This window comes from Channa argus, chromosome 11 (genome assembly GCF_033026475.1).
Source record: "Channa argus isolate prfri chromosome 11, Channa argus male v1.0, whole genome shotgun sequence".
NCBI lineage: Eukaryota > Metazoa > Chordata > Actinopteri > Anabantiformes > Channidae > Channa > Channa argus.
Genome location: NC_090207.1, coordinates 17,939,690 through 17,957,919, shown reverse-complemented (window position 1 = coordinate 17,957,919; position 18,230 = coordinate 17,939,690). Strand labels below are relative to the sequence as shown.

The 18,230-nt window shown below is 36.4% G+C and overlaps 1 protein-coding gene across 6 annotated transcripts in view; it reads right to left on the bottom strand.

Moving 5' to 3' along the window:
* bin3 (bridging integrator 3) overlaps positions 1-18,069 on the bottom strand; it is a 32,469-nt gene extending 14,400 nt beyond the window's left edge. The window contains exons 1-6 of one of the 6 annotated variants that reach the window (XM_067520415.1): positions 17,924-18,022; positions 10,218-10,336; positions 9,090-9,138; positions 8,065-8,105; positions 1,270-1,331; positions 653-748 (exon numbers count right to left, since the gene is read on the bottom strand). In XM_067520415.1, coding sequence (XP_067376516.1) covers positions 653-748; positions 1,270-1,331; positions 8,065-8,105; positions 9,090-9,138; positions 10,218-10,225 — 256 coding nt within the window. In that variant the 5' untranslated portion in view covers positions 10,226-10,336; positions 17,924-18,022. Of the gene's footprint in view, positions 1-652; positions 749-909; positions 935-1,269; positions 1,332-8,064; positions 8,106-9,089; positions 9,139-10,217; positions 10,337-17,923 lie in introns of those variants that run through there. The other 5 variants (XM_067520414.1, XM_067520417.1, XM_067520418.1 and 2 more) reach the window with 5 other exon arrangements.
* Positions 18,070-18,230: the final 161 nt, after the last annotated feature.

Genomic DNA, 18,230 nt, shown 5'->3' with positions numbered 1-18,230 from the left:
TGAGCTGTTGGGAAAAAACTAAAGAGCTAAAGTAGAATGGCACAGTGCTGCCCCCATTGTAAAAATCTGAGGGGGTGGTGGGGCTGCCTGCCTTGTTGAATATTCACCAGAGCACCAAGAATATTTGCAATGCTTCTACACTGACAGCACCAATTACTGTTAATCTGCACTCATGCCACTTTGTTTAGACACAGCACACATATCAGATTATGGCTTTACTGTCAAAATAAATGAGCTGCACCGGGAAGACAGAAGCTGACAAAAAGGGCTGTGGTGAAAAAGGGCTTCGAGGAGATCTGGTCTGTTTTCACACTCTGTTAGGTCTCTCTCAGGACCAATTTTCAACCAATTAATTATCGTGGTGTGGCATTTCTGCTCCTCTTTAGATTTGAAAAGTAACAAATTGATTTGAATTTGACTGATAAGATGGAGAGACATGTTGATTATAGGGTCATGCAATCAAAAAGTGATCAGAGCATTTAAATTATTTGTATTAGTTCCAAATAACTGAAGCTTTTTTCCCCTTGTGATCAAATGGCATTGAGATGACAAGATGAGCAATTTTCAAATATGAAAGGCACGTCCTTTGCATTCTGTTATATTATGAGCAGCTAATTGTCAGCAAGATCACTAGGGCTCAGCATATCACTACCCTTGACTCCATAAATGATGGTGGATACAGAAGGCAGTGCACTAAATGCAGAGTAGGTCCAGTTCTTTGTTTGGTAGCAGTTGGTGGAGACAGGACCTGTGCAACAGATGGAATCCATTAACGATAATGAGGGCCTGACAGCTATGACACTTTGATGATGCAGACATCCATATTCCAGAGCACAAAAGAGAGGAAATGAAGAAGACTCTACTCCTCCATCCGTCCCTGCTCCTCCACCCCCACAACTGACTACTTACCACAGGCCATGTCTACTGCTACTTCCCAAATACACAACTCCAAAACCAACAAGCAAATAAAAAGTAGAGTAAACATAATTTCTGTGGCTGCCAAATGCATGAATAAATAAAAGCAGAGATGGCAGACAAATTGAACAATGTAGAAAAAGATAGAAACCTATAAAACATTAAGGCTAAGGCTCGGAATCTCCTGTCTAATTTGTCGAGTTGTTCCGAGAGCTGACGCACAGCGAAACAAACCGAGACAACTAGGCACCCTTCCAGCCCGGGAAAACCTGTCAGGTAACATCAAGTATGTTGATGAACAAGAGTACATCAATGGAACACCAGGCAGTATCACAGGCTGGTGGCGGAACACACCTAAATCAGCCTCAGTGCTTTTCTTCATATCCTTGTGAAGCTTTTTTGTCTGATCTTCCAGCCTGTAGGACAAGAAGAAGAATTATTATCAGCCGGTCTCCAATACAGGAAACCAATGGAAGATATGGGCTTAAATATCTAACAATTATATTTATTATCGGAAGGAAAATACCAAATCAAAACACAGAAAAGGAAATGAACATACAAAAACGTGGTTGAAGAAGGAATTACACATTTCATTGATTCCACATAAAATGTTATTATAAGATCCGTTAGCTAATTAACAACACATAGAATTCTTCTTGTTACTGTCAACTATATTTGTGCTCAAAAGCATTAATGTCTTCAATCATTCCACAGCACATATTCCATTGATGGGTGTTAAAAATGGCAATTACCAGACGATGGAGGCTGAAAACACATGCCATTCATTATATCAATTAAAGCAAACGAGAGGTTTAGAATCTCCCATGAGACTGCTGTCATATCACTTCTACTGGCATCATGAAAAAGGCAACATAGTGGGGTTTCATTTCCATTATTGTTTCAAGGCATTATATTAACCACAAAGATAATAGGTACGTAATCCCATAGGATTTCTGATAGGGTCACTATGGCCATTTGCCCCAAGATATAAAGCCAAATAACATTGGGTTTTACTTATGATCTGTGCCTGCACTATCATGTATTCACTGGTTTGTTTCACTTTTAAATAGTGGTAAAAATGATAAAAAGGTGGTATACGATGTTGAGTAAAAAAGTAAAGATCATTACTTTGTATGATAATTCCTCTTTAACGCTTTTATTTTCTTTGACATTTATGGGGATTTTGCACTAAATCGCCACCGCCACAGAGCATATGGAGGATGTTCCAAAAATGTCATTCGGAGTAAATGATGTAACCTTATCTTATTGTTCACGTCACATAAAATAAAAAAATCTGTCAGAACAATCTCCACAGTAACTTCTTCTATCCCTTTCACCAATTAGATATAAGTGGGTCTTATAAGCCATGTCAACCTTTCTCTAAACTAATACCTAATAATTAAACTCTATCTGTTTTGTAACGTGCCTAGCGAATAGTTTTCATGTATATGTAGGCCTGAAAAAATTAATGTGCTGTGAGAAATTGAGGTTACTCTGTGAAGAGACAATCATGTCGTTTTTCTGTTTTGTACAGTGGGAGAAAAGCCGACCTAAGAGACATTTCTACATAGCTATCATATTGAAAAACCTGTTCTATCTGCAAACTAGAAAAGTTATTCTTAAATTGTTATAAACATCTGGAAACAGTGACTCGGTTTAATCATTTCTGTCTTGGTGATGGCAGCAAGTAGAAGCAATTTAGAAATTATGCTACATAACTAGATTTTTGTTTTGAATGCAATTCTGAATGCCAGTGGAATCAATGGAGGGCATCATGTGAAAAAAACTGAAACTAAAATAGTGTCTTGTAAATTGGCTGACACAGTTAACACTTGAGAGTAATGAAAGGAGATAAACATGAGATGAGGAGAATAACAGTAAAACCCTGCCAGTCGTGGAGATCTGGTTGGAGGATAGTGGGTGAAAGCATCTTACTATGTAAACAAACTAGCATGCTCTGAGACCAGTGCTTGTACACTCAATACATGCTCTTGGAGCGCTTGTTTGTGCATGTGTAACTCATGTTCCAGAATGTGCTGTACCTGATACTTTAAAATGTGTTGCACAACAACATCTTCCTTACTCTGTCAGCACTGACAGTGAGAGAGCCATTTTGGATGAGTGCCAGCTGGGCCTGGAGTGTCTTTCCAAAAGGTGCTAATAGAGCGGCCTAGTGGAACAGCTGCTGCTCCAATAATGTTCGGCCAGTGCAGTAACAATTATCCAGCTATATCAGCTATTGAGAACTGGACACTACTATATTTTATACGATTTTCACACAAAACCTTTTGTATGATACAAAATAATGAACAGCTATTAAACCATGTTTTATTTCTCACACCATCCTCTTCCATTTGGGTAAATAAAATTTATAGGAGAACCAGGTCAGGCACTGTCGCTCACTAAATCACTACTAAAACCAAAGAATTGAGTAACTTGAGTAAATATATTATATAATATAAACTATTTTTTTTAGTTTGGGTATATTACGTTGGGCCACTACAGTATTTAAACTACATATTTAACCTGGCATGCATGCATTAATAACAACAATTCACGTCAAATATTATTTTTTTTCACATCCTTCTTACATGTTTCAGTTGGTATGGTATTGTCATTAAAATTAATTCTGCCATATAGTGGCTGCAGGTCTTGGTTTTGTGAGTTCATGCAGTCAGCGTAGAACTAGACAGAAAATTATTGTGCCAATTGCCGATGTTTGCTAACTGTAGATGTATCGGTGTATAAATCGTCAAGCTGAAAGTTTGAACAAAATGTTTTTTTCATTTTTTTCTTGTTATTTTGTAGCTTATTACTTAGGACACCTATGGAATTGTACCCTAAGGCAAAGCATGCTTAACAACGCAAATGTTTTTTAAGTTCTAGATTCTTCACAGCACCTACCTGCTCTGATCAAGTATGCAAACTATTTCTGTTCTTTTAACCACCTTTATGTAGTAAATCGCCATGATGGCTTTTACAGCAGTCATTTTTTTAGCCCTTTTTGGCTGCTTTTCTTTCATGGTCCCTCTCATCATAAACATTCTCACTTAGGTTTAGATTAGCTGATTTGGGGGTTGGGGGCCATTTTAATTAGAACAGCTGATGGTTTTTGAACGTGCACTTTTTCAGATTAACAAATATTGATGTCTTAAAGTAGCAATTGACAGTTTTTTCCTCTTTATTTAAAGGGACAAAAAACCTAAATTAAATTATTTTACCGCTCACACAATTAAAAACAGTTTTGTTGAAATAATGCTGTATGCATACAGGCAATTTTCTTCCACTAAGATTAATTGTTTATATGTATTTACTTACTTACTCTCTTTCTTTTGTGAAATGCACCAGTTTATGTCAGTCTGAATTTAAAAGTAATTTTATTATTAATAATTGTGACCTTAATTTTAAATTGTGACCAGATGGCGTGGTCTATTAAATACTTTTGGTTGCAAAGATGGCATCCCCTTATTTGAAATGGCAAGAAGAAGATAACATTTAAATTTCTTTTCATGAATATTATATTTAATGCACACTGAGCTAGTGTGCATTAAATAATATTCCCACCATTGAAAGGGCATATATACCAATGCAACTTTAACCCTAAACCTAATATAATAACAATACCCATTGAGCTAGTAAATAAGTTCTTTTACAATCACAAGTAACCAAAATCAAGGAGTGTTTAAAAAGGTTATAGTAACATAATGACAATTATAAACTAATTAAACATTTAACTTTAACTAATTTCTGACAAAGGAACATTTATGCTAGATCTAATTCTCTAGATCGTTTTGGTATATTACCTACAATAACTGTCAGTTATTCTTTGACATCTTCTGCTGATGATACTGCTATCCTGCCTTTTGACAAGGCATAAAAATCACTCCAGGTAAACACCTCATGAAGCTGCTTAAGATAGTGCCCATAATGTGCAAAGCTGCATGTAGGCAAAGCAGTTTAATCACAGGTATCTTAAATATGAAACTGTATTGTATGCTTACTAGACAATTCCAATAATGTAAAATGTAGAACAACATCATAAAACTTAAGAGAACACAATTCAAACATTTATCCATTAGTTGCTCTATTGTTGCACTGTCAGGCTGTGTTCGGCTATAAGAAGCATGCAGCTGCTCATTGTAATTCTACTTGTAATTTTCATTACAACAAATCCATAAGAATCAAAAATATAATCAGTAAGGCAGACAAAATGCAAAAACTAGAACTGGGCTTTATCAAGTACATTTAGCCCACAAATTGAGCATCTTGCCTTGATATGGATATCTAGGGTGGAGAACCTAAATGTCTGTGCATGTCTGCTGCTCTGAGTCATCTATAAGGTCTACTGGCACCACACCTTTTTTTAAAAAAAAAACCCTCCTACTCAACAAAGCCCAAGAGGAAAATGGTGCTCCCACTCATTCTGTGGGGCCCTCAGGGAGTTTCTATAACCTTTGCCTAACAGTGAGACAAGGCCTGATCTTTTAGGTCTTGGGTTGTGCTCTAAACCCCTCGTCTTTGTTTCTTAGAAACACTAATATCATGTTACTCTAAGTTGTGTGTTTTAAATTTACACTAACATTATGGCTATTTTTATATCTGCAAATTAATGAAAAACCTAAGCCTTTAATGATTTTAGATACATAATGATGCATTATGTATATGTACTTCATTATATAGTTTCCTAGGAATGAATCCTAAAACCCGAAAATCATAATTTTTGCAGTGCCAGATTTTTACTTCTGGTGATTGTATTAAGTCTTCGACAATCATAGAATTGGTGTTCATTTGTGATTATGTTGATGAAAGAAATAAAACGTGAGCATCAAAAACTTTTCTATTTATCACAGAGCCTCTTTTCTGCAAGGATCCAAAATCTAATTAAAATAAATCCTATTGTCTTTTTGTTGAGATAATCAGGGAGATGCTAATTCCCAGCAAAAATGTTATTCCCCTCAACCTTCAATAGAGGAATATCTTATAGAAAGTAAGCTGTTTCTCAATTTCTACTTTCAGACTCCTTCATAGCTCAAATGTGGGTCCTTTCACAGTTCAATGTTGAGAAAATAAGTGACCAAACGCAGCAGGGACTAGCAATTGTGTGGGACAAAGAAACCGTTTTATACAAGAAGAAAAGTGTGAGTTTCTCAGAGTGCTTTGTCAACATGCTAAATCAAACAAAATAATGCAGTATCTGTATAATGTACAACAACAATCTCCTTTTATATTAACATATTTCATTTTTTAAAAAGTCCCAGTGTTTCCAGATCTCCAACTTTATAACAGTTTGCCTGGAACAGTGCATTCAGAAAGTTTTCAGACCCCTTTTACTGCTTTCAATTTTCTTATGTTGCTGCTCGATATAGTTTAAATTCATTCTTTTCTCATTAATCTACACTCAGTACCCAATAATGTCAAAGTAAAAACAGAATTTTAAAAATGTCTTTAATTTATTAAAAAGGAAAACTGAAATTTCACATTGGTCTAAGTACTTAAGGACCCTTTGCAATAATAATTAAAATTTAGCTCAGGTGCCCAGGTCATTTTTCTTTATTGTTGATGAGAGGTTTCTACACTTTGATTGGAGTCCACCTACGGTAAATTAAACTGATTGGAAATAGAGGGCACACAGATTTCTACAGAAGGCCTCACAGCTGACAATGCATACAACATTAGTAATGCCTGCAGGGCTTGGAGACAAGATTAGTGCAAAGCACTGATCTAGGGAAGGCTACAAAAACAAATCTGTTCCACTGCAGGTTCCCAAGAGCACAGTGGCCCCCATAATTCTCAAAAGGAAGAAGTTTGGCACAACCAGGACTCTTCCAAGAGCTGGCCACTCGGCCAACTGAGCAATCAGGGGAGAAGAGCCTTAGTAAGAAAGATGACCAAGAACCCAATGGTCACTCCTACTGAGCCCCAGAGATCTTTTGTGGAGATGAGAAGAATTTTCAGAAGTACAACCATCATTGCAGCCCTACACGGATCTTGGCTTTATGGCAGAGTGGCTAGATAGAAGCCTTTCCTCAGTCCAAACACATAAAAGGAAAAAAAAAAGCACCTGAAGGACTCTCGGACTGTGAGGAACAAGATTCTCTGGTTTGATGAAACCAACATTGAACTGTCTGGCTACAATTTAATTATCTATAGAGGAAACCATGCACTGTTCATCACCTCCTGAATGCCATGCCCTACAGTGAAGCATGGTGATGGCAGCATAATGCTATGGAGGTGTTTTTCAGCAGCAGAGACTGTGAGACTGGTCAGGGTTGAGGGAAAGCTGAATGGCATAAAGTACAGAGAAATCCTTAATGAAAACCTCTTCCGCAGTGCTCAGAACTTTAGACTGGGCCAAGACAACACAGGACAGGAGAGGCTTAAGGACAATGTGAATGTCCTAGAGTGGCTCAGCCACAGCCCTGACTTGAACCCTAATGAACCTCTCTAGAGAGACCTCAAAATGGCTGTCCACAACGGTCGCAGACGTTCCTCATTCAACTTGACTGAGATTGAGAGGATGTGCAAAGAAGAATGGCACAAATCACCCAATACAGGTGTGCAAAGCTTGTTGCTTCATAGCCAAAAAGGCTTGAGTCTGTAATTGCTGCCAAATGTGGTTCAACAAAGTACTGAGTAAAGGGTCTGAATACTTATGTATAAGTTTTTTTTTTTTTAACAAGCTCTTCTAAAAGTCAGTTTTTATTTGTCATTATGGGGTACTGATTGTAGATGAATGAGGGAAAAAAAGAATTTTAACAATTGTAGTATCAGGCTGCAACATAACATAATTGAAAAATGTTGAAAGGGGTCTGAAATGCCCTGTATTTACTTTATATTCTAAGCTCTCACTGACACAATTAAAGGAATATACCAAGAAATAAAAGGGAGAATTATTACCCCATAATGGACCAATTTAAACATATAATTCAATATAGTTAAAAGTAATTCTTCTTTAAAAAAGTTGTATTTGACTATTACTTATTTCTCCGTAGCATAAGCTGAGAATTAAATCAATAATGAGCATTTCGTCAAAAGTGAATGTTTATTCTGACAAGAATGATCACACTATGATTTTTTTGCTGGCACAAGGGGAACTGACTACTTTTGGGAATATGAAAAGTTCTATATGAGATATGCACCAATACTTACTTTTGCAGTTTTTCATATTCTCGCTCGAAGTCTCTTTCAACCTAAAAAAAAATATATGCATACACATTTCATGCAATCTGTTCTAATCAATTAAAAATAAATTATAAATAAACTTGAATTCATTTTAATTGTTAAATGTTAGGCATGAACACAACAAAATCTTTTAAACTCTAGGTCAGGAACTCATTTAAGAACAAATGGTTTTTGGTTGGTTTTTTTTGACATTTCCACATCATCTTAAGAATGATTAGACAAATTTAAAGGATTTAAAAAAAAAAAAAAAACGTTCACACGTTTTAAATTAATGTATTATTTCAGCAAAAGCCACTGCTCGTTGCAGTCTGAATACTGCAGATAAATTCTTACACTACAAAGTGTCATGTTTGTTCACTCCACCATTTCATATCAATATCTAGTTTATGTAGTTTTCAAATACTTTTGGAACACAAAAAAAGAGCGACAATACAGCTGGACATGGTTCCCAGCAGTTGAAAAGCAGGTGAAATACTAAGGTAGCTTGTCCAAGCATTTCTTTAAAACATTTCAAGCTGGTTACAGAGGCCTCATGTGTTCCTGTCTTGTGGTTCTGTGGGCTCCTAGATTTAAACACAGTGGCTGAAACAACAGGGAGGTAGTTGACACTGTGACTAGTGGATCATTTAACTGGGGTGCTTCTAACCCACTCCCTGGTTTTTGCTTAGGATGGCACAGGAAGCTGGAAACCAAGTCTGACAGTCACTGCTAGGCCACAGACCATTACAGTGGATGTGGTTTTCCCCAGCAAAGAGAACACCCACTCACTGTCACTTCAAGGTAACCACCTCTGCCCCTTTGAATGGCTTAGACAAATTGACATCCAATAAGTAATTTAGCTGTATCACACTGATGGCTTTATCTAGGCTATTATTTATAGTGAATTTAAGACTATACCTAAACCTTAAAAATTTTTTTAAAACTCTACACCATCTAGATTTATTGCATTTTCTGTGATGAGTGAATTTATTGTATATGTACAGGTGACTTACAGTTTTAGAGACAATCTGCTTTTTTGGTTGTCCAATCTTGAAGGGAATCCTGAAATGACACAAGAAGCAGTGACATTTAACTTTAAATACTTAAGTCTTAAACTGAATAGAGCTCAGTCAATTTAAGTCTTAAAGTGCACCTTTAAGATCACTGACAGACATTCAGAGACTTAATCTTCTCCAGTATACAGTCATGTTATCACTGAACACATGTGGCTCATATTGTAACCGGATAGTTAAACAAAAGTTTTTTGTCCCATGTTTTGTGTGGCCTAACTGCAAGATGCTGTCTGACAATAGTAAGCCTATTTGCTGTTTTTCCCCCCAAAAAACTAGACTCTTTGCTGTCACACTTTAAACAGCATTCAGGCACGTCTGTTTCTTTTAATTTTCCTTCAAATGTGCCTAGACCTAATTTTGAGTCGACCTGTGACAAACTGAATTGAACGGGGCTGGTTTAGAAAGAAACACACCTGCGTAGATATTATTCCAAAGTTCACACTAGTCAGGTTAGGACTCCTCTTTAGGACAAATCCCATGCATTGAAATCTGTAGAACAGGACAATAAAACTGTGGAGAGGTGTCGATCAGTGTAAGACCATAAAACCATTTTAAAGCTTTAAATGTTTCCAGTGAAATAATAGTGAAATGGAAGATGTCTGGAATCACCAGGACTGCACAGAGCTGGCTTTCCGATCAAAATGAGTATCTGGAAAAAAGAGCCTTGGTCAGGGATTTAACTAAGAATCCTGCAGCCACTACACAGAGCTTCAGAAGTCCTATGTGGAGATCGGGATGTTGTATTTATCAGCCGTTCTCTCACTGCGCTGTCAGTTAACCTGGTTTCTCTCAGTACCCTGGTTACTTAGGCTTAGTATGTAAACACCATCAGTGCTAGGTGGCTTGTCATTAGTCAAGTCAAGTCAAGTCAAGCTTTATTGTCAGTTCTTCCACATGTACAGTACATACATACAGGGAACTGAAATTGCATTTCTCTCGGATCCATGGTGCTTACAGGTAGTTCTAACAGTAGTTCTTAGTGGTAGGTTATACACACTTTAAACTTTATTTTACATTTCTTGTGGCAACATAGTTTACCACAACAATATGTTTTTGGCCACAACTCACATTAGCATTTAGTCTTCAGGGGGGGTTTGTAACAATTTATTGTTGGCAATACGGTATGGCATAGGCCAATCGGGTGTGACTGTCCTTGAGTGGCGCATCCAAAACATACCTCAAAACATCTGTGGAACACAACAGAAAACAAAACAGTGCAGAACTATTGAAAATGTCATGCACTATGTTATATATATATATACGCCATACAGTTATACACATATGTCAGACAGACACCAGGTACAGCTAGGACAATGACTTTTCTTTAAACAGATCAACACCAGAACATGTCTTGGGGTTTAGTGTAACTGTACTAATGTTTTGAATACAAACTTTTCTTTACACGTGAAACAAAAAAATAGTATAGTATAATATATAGTTTTGGCAAAAGAAAAAAAAAAAAAAAAAAAAACAGAAACCTGTTCCTTCTTTGTTAAGACACAAGCTTTTATCCCCATTTCAAAAACTCAACTTTGCCGTAATAAGTTGCTACCAAGCATCAGAGTGCCTTGGGAATCCATAACACAGAAGACACTACTGTGCCAATGTGCTTGCTGTAGGTTGTCATTGATGTTGCACTAATGGCCTAAAATCTAAGCTATATGATGGACAGTTGCTGCTGACAGGTAGGGTGAGGCAGCAGCTGCGTCAAAAGAAAGGTGTGTAGACTAATGAGATGGAAAAGAGAGGGTGTGATGTTGGGCCTTGTTGTGCAACCAGGGATTGCTAGTGATGTGTGGGAAAGATCTTTTTGATGACAGCTCAATCACAAAACTTAACATGGTGAAATAATCTAATAAAAAAAAGCCCACTAAAAAAAAAAAGAAAAAAAAAAACTTTCACTAGTGGCTCAGGTATCAACATTTCCTTTGATTTGACTGCCTGGTGTTGGTGCAGTGCCTCAGATTGTATTAGGTTTCAACTGTCCTGACCTTGTTTAAATACTTTCTTCATTTGAATCAGGACTTATTGCAAAAAAAAAAAACACTTTGTTGTTTTTGGCTCAGGAAAGCAGTGTCAACCACAGTGTCATCATTGGATGAGCCAACATGGAAAAAATACTCAGCTCCATCTTATGTGACTCACCTTTCTTGGGTTACCTCATCAGTATACTATAATGTCACACAAAGCACAATACTGTCTTTGAAATCATATGTTCTACTGCTAAATACTGTAGCGAGAGTTATTTAGGCTGAGGCTTGATCAGTGTCCTCCTAAAACTACAATAAGAACTACACTTGTAAGCATACATTGACAAATAACCACAAGCACCTTTAGCATGTGCCAAGCTGTATGCTGCCTGTATCAATTGCTCTTACTAAGGAATTTCCCCTCAGGGATTAACAAAGTATTTTTCATTCTGAAGTTTAAGTCTTCCGTTCCTTAACACCCTTTTATTTGTGTGTGTGTGTGTGTGTGTGTGTGTGTGTGTGTCAATCAGTGTGGTTCTGACGACTAGTTTAAACTGCTTATTTATTATTCCTATGTCTTGAAAATTTGCTCCTAATTTGTGAGCTCAATTCCCAGGGTTTATGAAAGATAAAACTGCAATACTAACTGAAGATGTGTGTGACAACTGCTTTCTGTGCCTGAACGGTCTTATGAGTTATGTATATAGTGTGTTTTAGGTCTTCTTTCAGATCACATATTGATCTAAATGACATACTTGTATAAAATATATGCAATAGCAGTATGCATCAATTTTAACAATCAGCCTATAAAACACATTATGATGATGTGACTCTTCTTAAAAAAAAAACTGGTTTTGCCCAGTGCTGAAGCATAGCCAACATACTGTCTTTGTCTGGTTGTTTACGTTCCCTTCTGAATCAAGAATACTCCATAGAAAAAAAGATTGCGTACATCATATACAAAACAACCATCAATGCACCAATAAAACATACAGCGCATTTAAACGTATGCTCTCTGTGTCAGAGGTGAGATGACAGATTTAATTTTTCAGTGACATCAAGGGTCTTTCCAAGTGTAACTGTATTGGGCTAAAATTTCGCTTAAATATAGCAAAGGATATATTTCCTTGGAGAAAAATGAAGAGTTCCCAATGCTTTAGATTATAGATACATAGAGTATATCTACTTCTGTAACAAGCTAAAGAAAAGAGGGCATTCTCTTCAACTGCTCATGAGAACTGGCAGAGACACCAAGTGAAATGTGCTTCAGAGAGGGAAAATGTAGCAGAAATTCAAGCAGAGAAATAGAGGGAAGATGGTGCTCACTGTGAGAATTATTTCTAATGTTTCTTCACACAGCAAGATTCTTGTAGGGGCTGTCACATTTAGAAACACTGGTAAGGCAGGTCCTGTGAACCCAGAACTAGTGTCTGACATGGCAGAGGCCTGGCCACAAGGCAGCAGAAGACAAAAAGCGCATGTGTTACACAAACTGAAGTCCAAAGCTAAGCCTAGCGATGGCAGGCGTGGGTAGTTCCACTGATATTTGGCTTGGTATTTACTGCTAAATACTTACTGAACAATCTGATAGATTTAATCTACATTCACAGCATTTATATATGTTACAGTACTTGAATCCAAAGACTTAATAACCAATAAACAAAAGATGTAAATATCATTATTTTAGGAAAAAGAAAGTTTTAAAGAATGATAGTAATTTACTAAAAGGTTACGGGTAGTATTTGCCCATTTTCAGGCTTAGAATACAGCTAAAGTGCAAATGCTGCACTTTAGCTGTCATTATCAGCAAGTTGGTGAACTTGCATTACCAGAGCTCTCTGATCTTTGCTGTAATAAGCTACACGTCACTCCCATCCTGTAAGCACGTAGGCAAGAACAAAGACGTAACAGTATTCTGTACTGGGACATATTATGCACCAACAGGAAGAACCAATGGCTTTTCACTATAGCTGTAAATATGTGTATGCCATTAGTGAGAGAGTGCATCATTCAACCTAGGATATTCCACAGAGCACAGAGAGCTTTTTCAAGATTCTGGGAAGTGGAACTGTTCTAATGATGACCCCAAAGTCAAACCTCTTGCGTCACAGCAGCAAGTGTGCTGGACCTATTGGAATGCATAAGTCAGCAGAGCCCATAAAGGACTCTTTTCACTGGTTGAACACCCTACTCTTGACCTTGTGTTTGGCAGTGCATGCTGGTAGAAACATTTCATCCCAGTTATTGACTGTCTGACTGAACTGAGTGACACCATCTTCGATGAAAATGACACAAAGAATGTATAACGTATTACAAAGAATATTAATATACAAACACGTCACAGCTGTACTTTGTCATTTCCTCATTAAATGCATTCAGAATTCTGTGAAACAAGCACTGAATTTCTGCTTACATCTTTTAAAACTTTTACAGCTCAACACAAGTGAGAATCTGAATGACAAACTAAACAACAAACCATTGCAAAATGGGTTCAGACTTTCTAGAAACTGTGCGAGAAAAAAGCGAATCTAGCTTTCTTACCTTCATAAACCCTAAACAATTTAGTGAAAGGCAAATGTACCTTATGGGCCACAACTATCTTTACAAATCATTCTTTGTAAGGATGCAAGGTCTGGATAAAAAAATCCAGTTGCAATCTTTTTAACTTGGATCATGATCTAGATTACAAACTTTCTTTTACACCCAACAAGTTTCATTTTAGCCTGTCACCATATTAAGTTGTGGAACTAATACTAGTTGGCAGCAGCTTATCTGAGCTGTTGTTTGTGATTTTAACTAGCGGTATCAGAGCTGATAGAAAACAAGAATATATGTTTTCTACACTGACCTTTATCAACAGTTTCAGAACAGAGTATTCGCTCGATTTGCCAAAATACAGTAAAATCTCATTCACACACAATAAATTTGACTTGCACGCTCTAGCTCATGTCCCAAAAGACATGAGTCAACCAAAAGCTGATGCACATTTGCTTTCCCAAGTCCCTATTGAAAGTATGTATATACACAGATTTGTATGAGAAGTAGAACCCTGCTTTACCCCATTATGGTAAAGCCAATGATGTCTTTGAGTTTCTATGAAAAGTAAAAGTTTGGACAAGTTCTTCCTTGTCTACAGAGAAAACATGTGCTGGGATGTGGCATTTTAAAACTAAGTTATACATTGTCTATCATGTTGAGACATCAGGGAGGTCACCAAATAGAAAAATGATTACTACACTAGAAGATTTCAAGATTCAGCTAATATCTGGTGAGATGATCCATGCAGACTATGCAAAACCAATTGTTTACTCAAACTGGTTCTGCTCAGTAATAAAACTAAGACAAGACCAAAAATAAAACATGTCAAATTTATAGGAACACAATTTGTTTGAAAAGTATATATTTATATATTATAAAATATTAGTGACATCTTGATTAAATTTTTTACATTCCTTGCTGATTATGGTTGAAACCATTATTTTCATTTTTGAATAATCAGCTAATTATTATCAAAAATAGCTAACACACCAAAACACACTTTGTTGACACTGACTGCTTTGTACAATAAATAGTTCAAAACTTTAAAATATTCATTCATTCATACTATCATACAAACAAGAAAGGGAAAGCAAATAGTTGTCTCCTATGTCGCACCTTTACTGTAACTAAGGCCACATAGTTTCATGTGTGTAAAAAATGCTCTTTGCATTCATTTGAAGCACTTAAAGATCCAGTTCAACCTTTTTCTAAAACAAAACGTGATACATCCACCAAGCTGCTGTGCTGGCTAATCCCGTTCATGTAGGAGCACATTCTTAATAACATAAACACCGATTTATGTCAAGATCTCAAGGTAACTGGTCAATCATGCTGCTGACACAATCATGTCTGTTTATATTAAAAACTAATGTGCTGTGTTTTGGAGTCTTATAACTTCTACACACTTTGTCCCTTAATGTGATCAAAAGTAGTATTTTAATGTGCTGATTTAATGAAAGTGGCTGCAATAAAGTACAATCCAAACAGAATCTAAAGACTGCCACTGGAGGGGACTGATGGTTAATAATAGTTCATAATGGTCTAATTCGTTTAAGTGTCCTAAGAATGTCCTATATGTGACAGTATTCTTTTCCAAATGTAGCAAGAGGTAGCTAGCTCAGCTTTAGCACAAATGCAGTATATTTTGTCGTTTTAGGTGAGTAAGGGAAAGAAACTATGTTAATGCCTGCACTTGTTTAGAAACTGCAGGAAAAGTGTAGTTAGTTCCTAAAGAACACTTTCCGTACCTTGCTTTGCTTGCCATCTGGCTGCAATGCAGACTTCTAGCATGTTCTGCACAGTACTGGACCATGGTCAGCTTATCTTTGCAAGTTTGATTTCACTTTTAGGTTTGATGTCATAGTGCTAATTCACTAATTCAAAATGCTCACTCATGAGGGAGGAAAGTCAATATTTTACGTAGGACTGGGCAATATGGGCTATAAAAAATATTGCGATAATTTTAAGCTAAACTGCTTTGAACTGGTTTTGAAATGACTACTGTATTAAAGCATTTTACAAATGCTCACTTTAACGCATAGACTCACACCAGTATGGTAATTCTAATAGTCTGTGCAACATGTGTTTGCATTGAAATATTATTGGTTATATTCATTAGTGTTAATTAGCAAAACAGTATTTATTTAAAAAAAAAAATTGTTAACAGCTCTTTAATAACAATAAATAATTGCTTAAGGTAAGTTTCTCCATCAATACACGTAAATGTCTACATGGACATACGCAGCTGCAGAGGCTTACAGGCTGTGTCCGCAATCACCCCTTACTCACTCATTCACTATTTCCTATATAATGTACACATAATAACACTTAACAATGAGCACCCAATTGATGTTACGAACACTTACTAATCATTGTGAGAGCACTGTGGGATTGTTAGCAGAAAGTAGTGTACATGCCACATACACTACACTTAAAATTTGAACACTGCTACAAAATGGCAAACACACTATATTGCACTATATACTGAATATGGGATGATTTTGGACAACTAAAAATCCAAACAATACATTTTTTGGAGATGCACAACCATGGGCTGATTGGTTAATGCCATGTCAATTGGCTGGTGGGACTGAAACATAAAGGAAATTAAGAAAGAGGAATTACAGCAGTTAGTAGACGAGGATAGAAAATAGAAAAAAACTTCTTCTGCTCTCAAATTAATGTGGTAGTTTGCTTATACGTCCCCATGTAGCTGAACTTAAGTTTACAAACACCACTACAGCAAATGCCGGTTTAACAACATAAGAAAATATTTAAAAATAATTCAAAAAGTAATTATTAGTATATACCACTTTAAAATATTGATTTAAAAAAATGATTAACACTTTTTTCTGTTTATCTTTTTAAAATTACATTTCCCATGTAGCACCCTGACTTTCTTGCATCATGAGATTTAAAAAAAAAGTCTGAAAGTGTGCACACAGGTTAGGTTACTAGGCTAACTGAAGCTTAAAGCTTATTTAACAAGTTTTTTTTTTTTTTATTCAGATGTTGCATCTTTTCTCTGCACACTCCCTTCCATCATATTGATCTTTTCAATGTTTACAATTAGTGTAGCATGAAGGGTGAGTTAGATTGAAATCTTGCGTAACACGAGTGGAAGGCAGATTGACAGTAGAACCATGGTTATAGATACAGTACTTCAAGATGTGGGGATGTTGAGCTGCAAAAACAAGTGTCCCCAGACTTTGTAGAACAGGCTGTGAGCAGGAATTTGTGAGCCAGAGGGAGAGAAGTGAAAGACCTAAGTAAGTTTAATGCTGACAGCTGATTTGTACAGTTAATTTGCCATATTTGCCATGCCAAAGATCACTTTTATTGGTTTCAACAACACCAGCCCTTATGGCAATTAGAACGTGTGTTGCACACCTATATCAATGAACATATAAGTATAATTTAAATTGAATCTTTGGCATCCCTGAAGATTTAAATAACATCCACAGCTTTGTTAGCCTTGCTGGCAGCTTGTTAGAAGTCTAAATAGAATGACTTCATTTTCAAGGCAACGGTTAGCTTAATGCTATGCTAAACAAATAGATGAACACAAGATACAATACCAAATTCAAACTATCTGAGGAGTGAGCCTCAAGTGATTGTAAATACATGTCAGAATGCTAATACAGGTACCATTGTTTTTCTGTTGACCTTGCTGACCTGACAATTTAGTTAGCTGCACAGAGTTTCCATGCAATGCCAAAGACACCAGGCGTATTCATGAAGTATAAACAAGGGGCTACAACTTAGAATAGTATATGGTTAAACAGTTTTACCTTTACAGTTTTTTGTTGGCGGGGTTTCTCTCAACAGAAAAACGAATGTGTATCAGTAGACACGTTAACTACCATTTACCATCATTCTTCTTTGTAGTCTTTTGACGACTTTATCAAATCTCAAAGTTTAAATCAAACCTCGAATGTGGCTAGCATTAACCATGTGAAAATCAACATGTGATGTGCTACCAACTGTTAAAAACACCCTTCGCTTTTGTGTACAATAAAAGTATTGAAAATGGCATTACATTTTTTTTAGAAAAGTCTACAACAGGTTTTCTTTTCTGATCCGTATGTTCAACAAGCTAGCGCTAACTGCTGTTCAACTATAGCATTAGTTTTTATGTAGCCCTTTCAGGAGATAGCCGTAGCCCGGTCGACAAGCAACCAATCCTATATTATTATCAGTGTATCCTGTTGTATTTTTAATCTAATTACGTTAAGTTAAATAAACAATGTAGGGAACAATACATACCAGCTCATTTTGAATTTTTATTCCGGTTTCATTGGGTAGTTTTAATATCTTCCGCGGACCTCATCCCTGTCTACCAGTCAACAGCCGAGCACTAAACAGGAAGTCCGGTGCTAAGCCGCTCCTGTTTCCTTCTAGGAAGTTTTTTTTTTTACGTTTCAATTTTTTTTCTCATTTAAACAAACCAAACACTGTGAATAAAGAAGACTAAACTATACATATGGTGGAAACATAATAACAGTACACTGAAGGTACTGGCATGTCTTTCTAAACAAGCTGTGTTTAAATTTTGCTCGTGCATTTGTGTGTT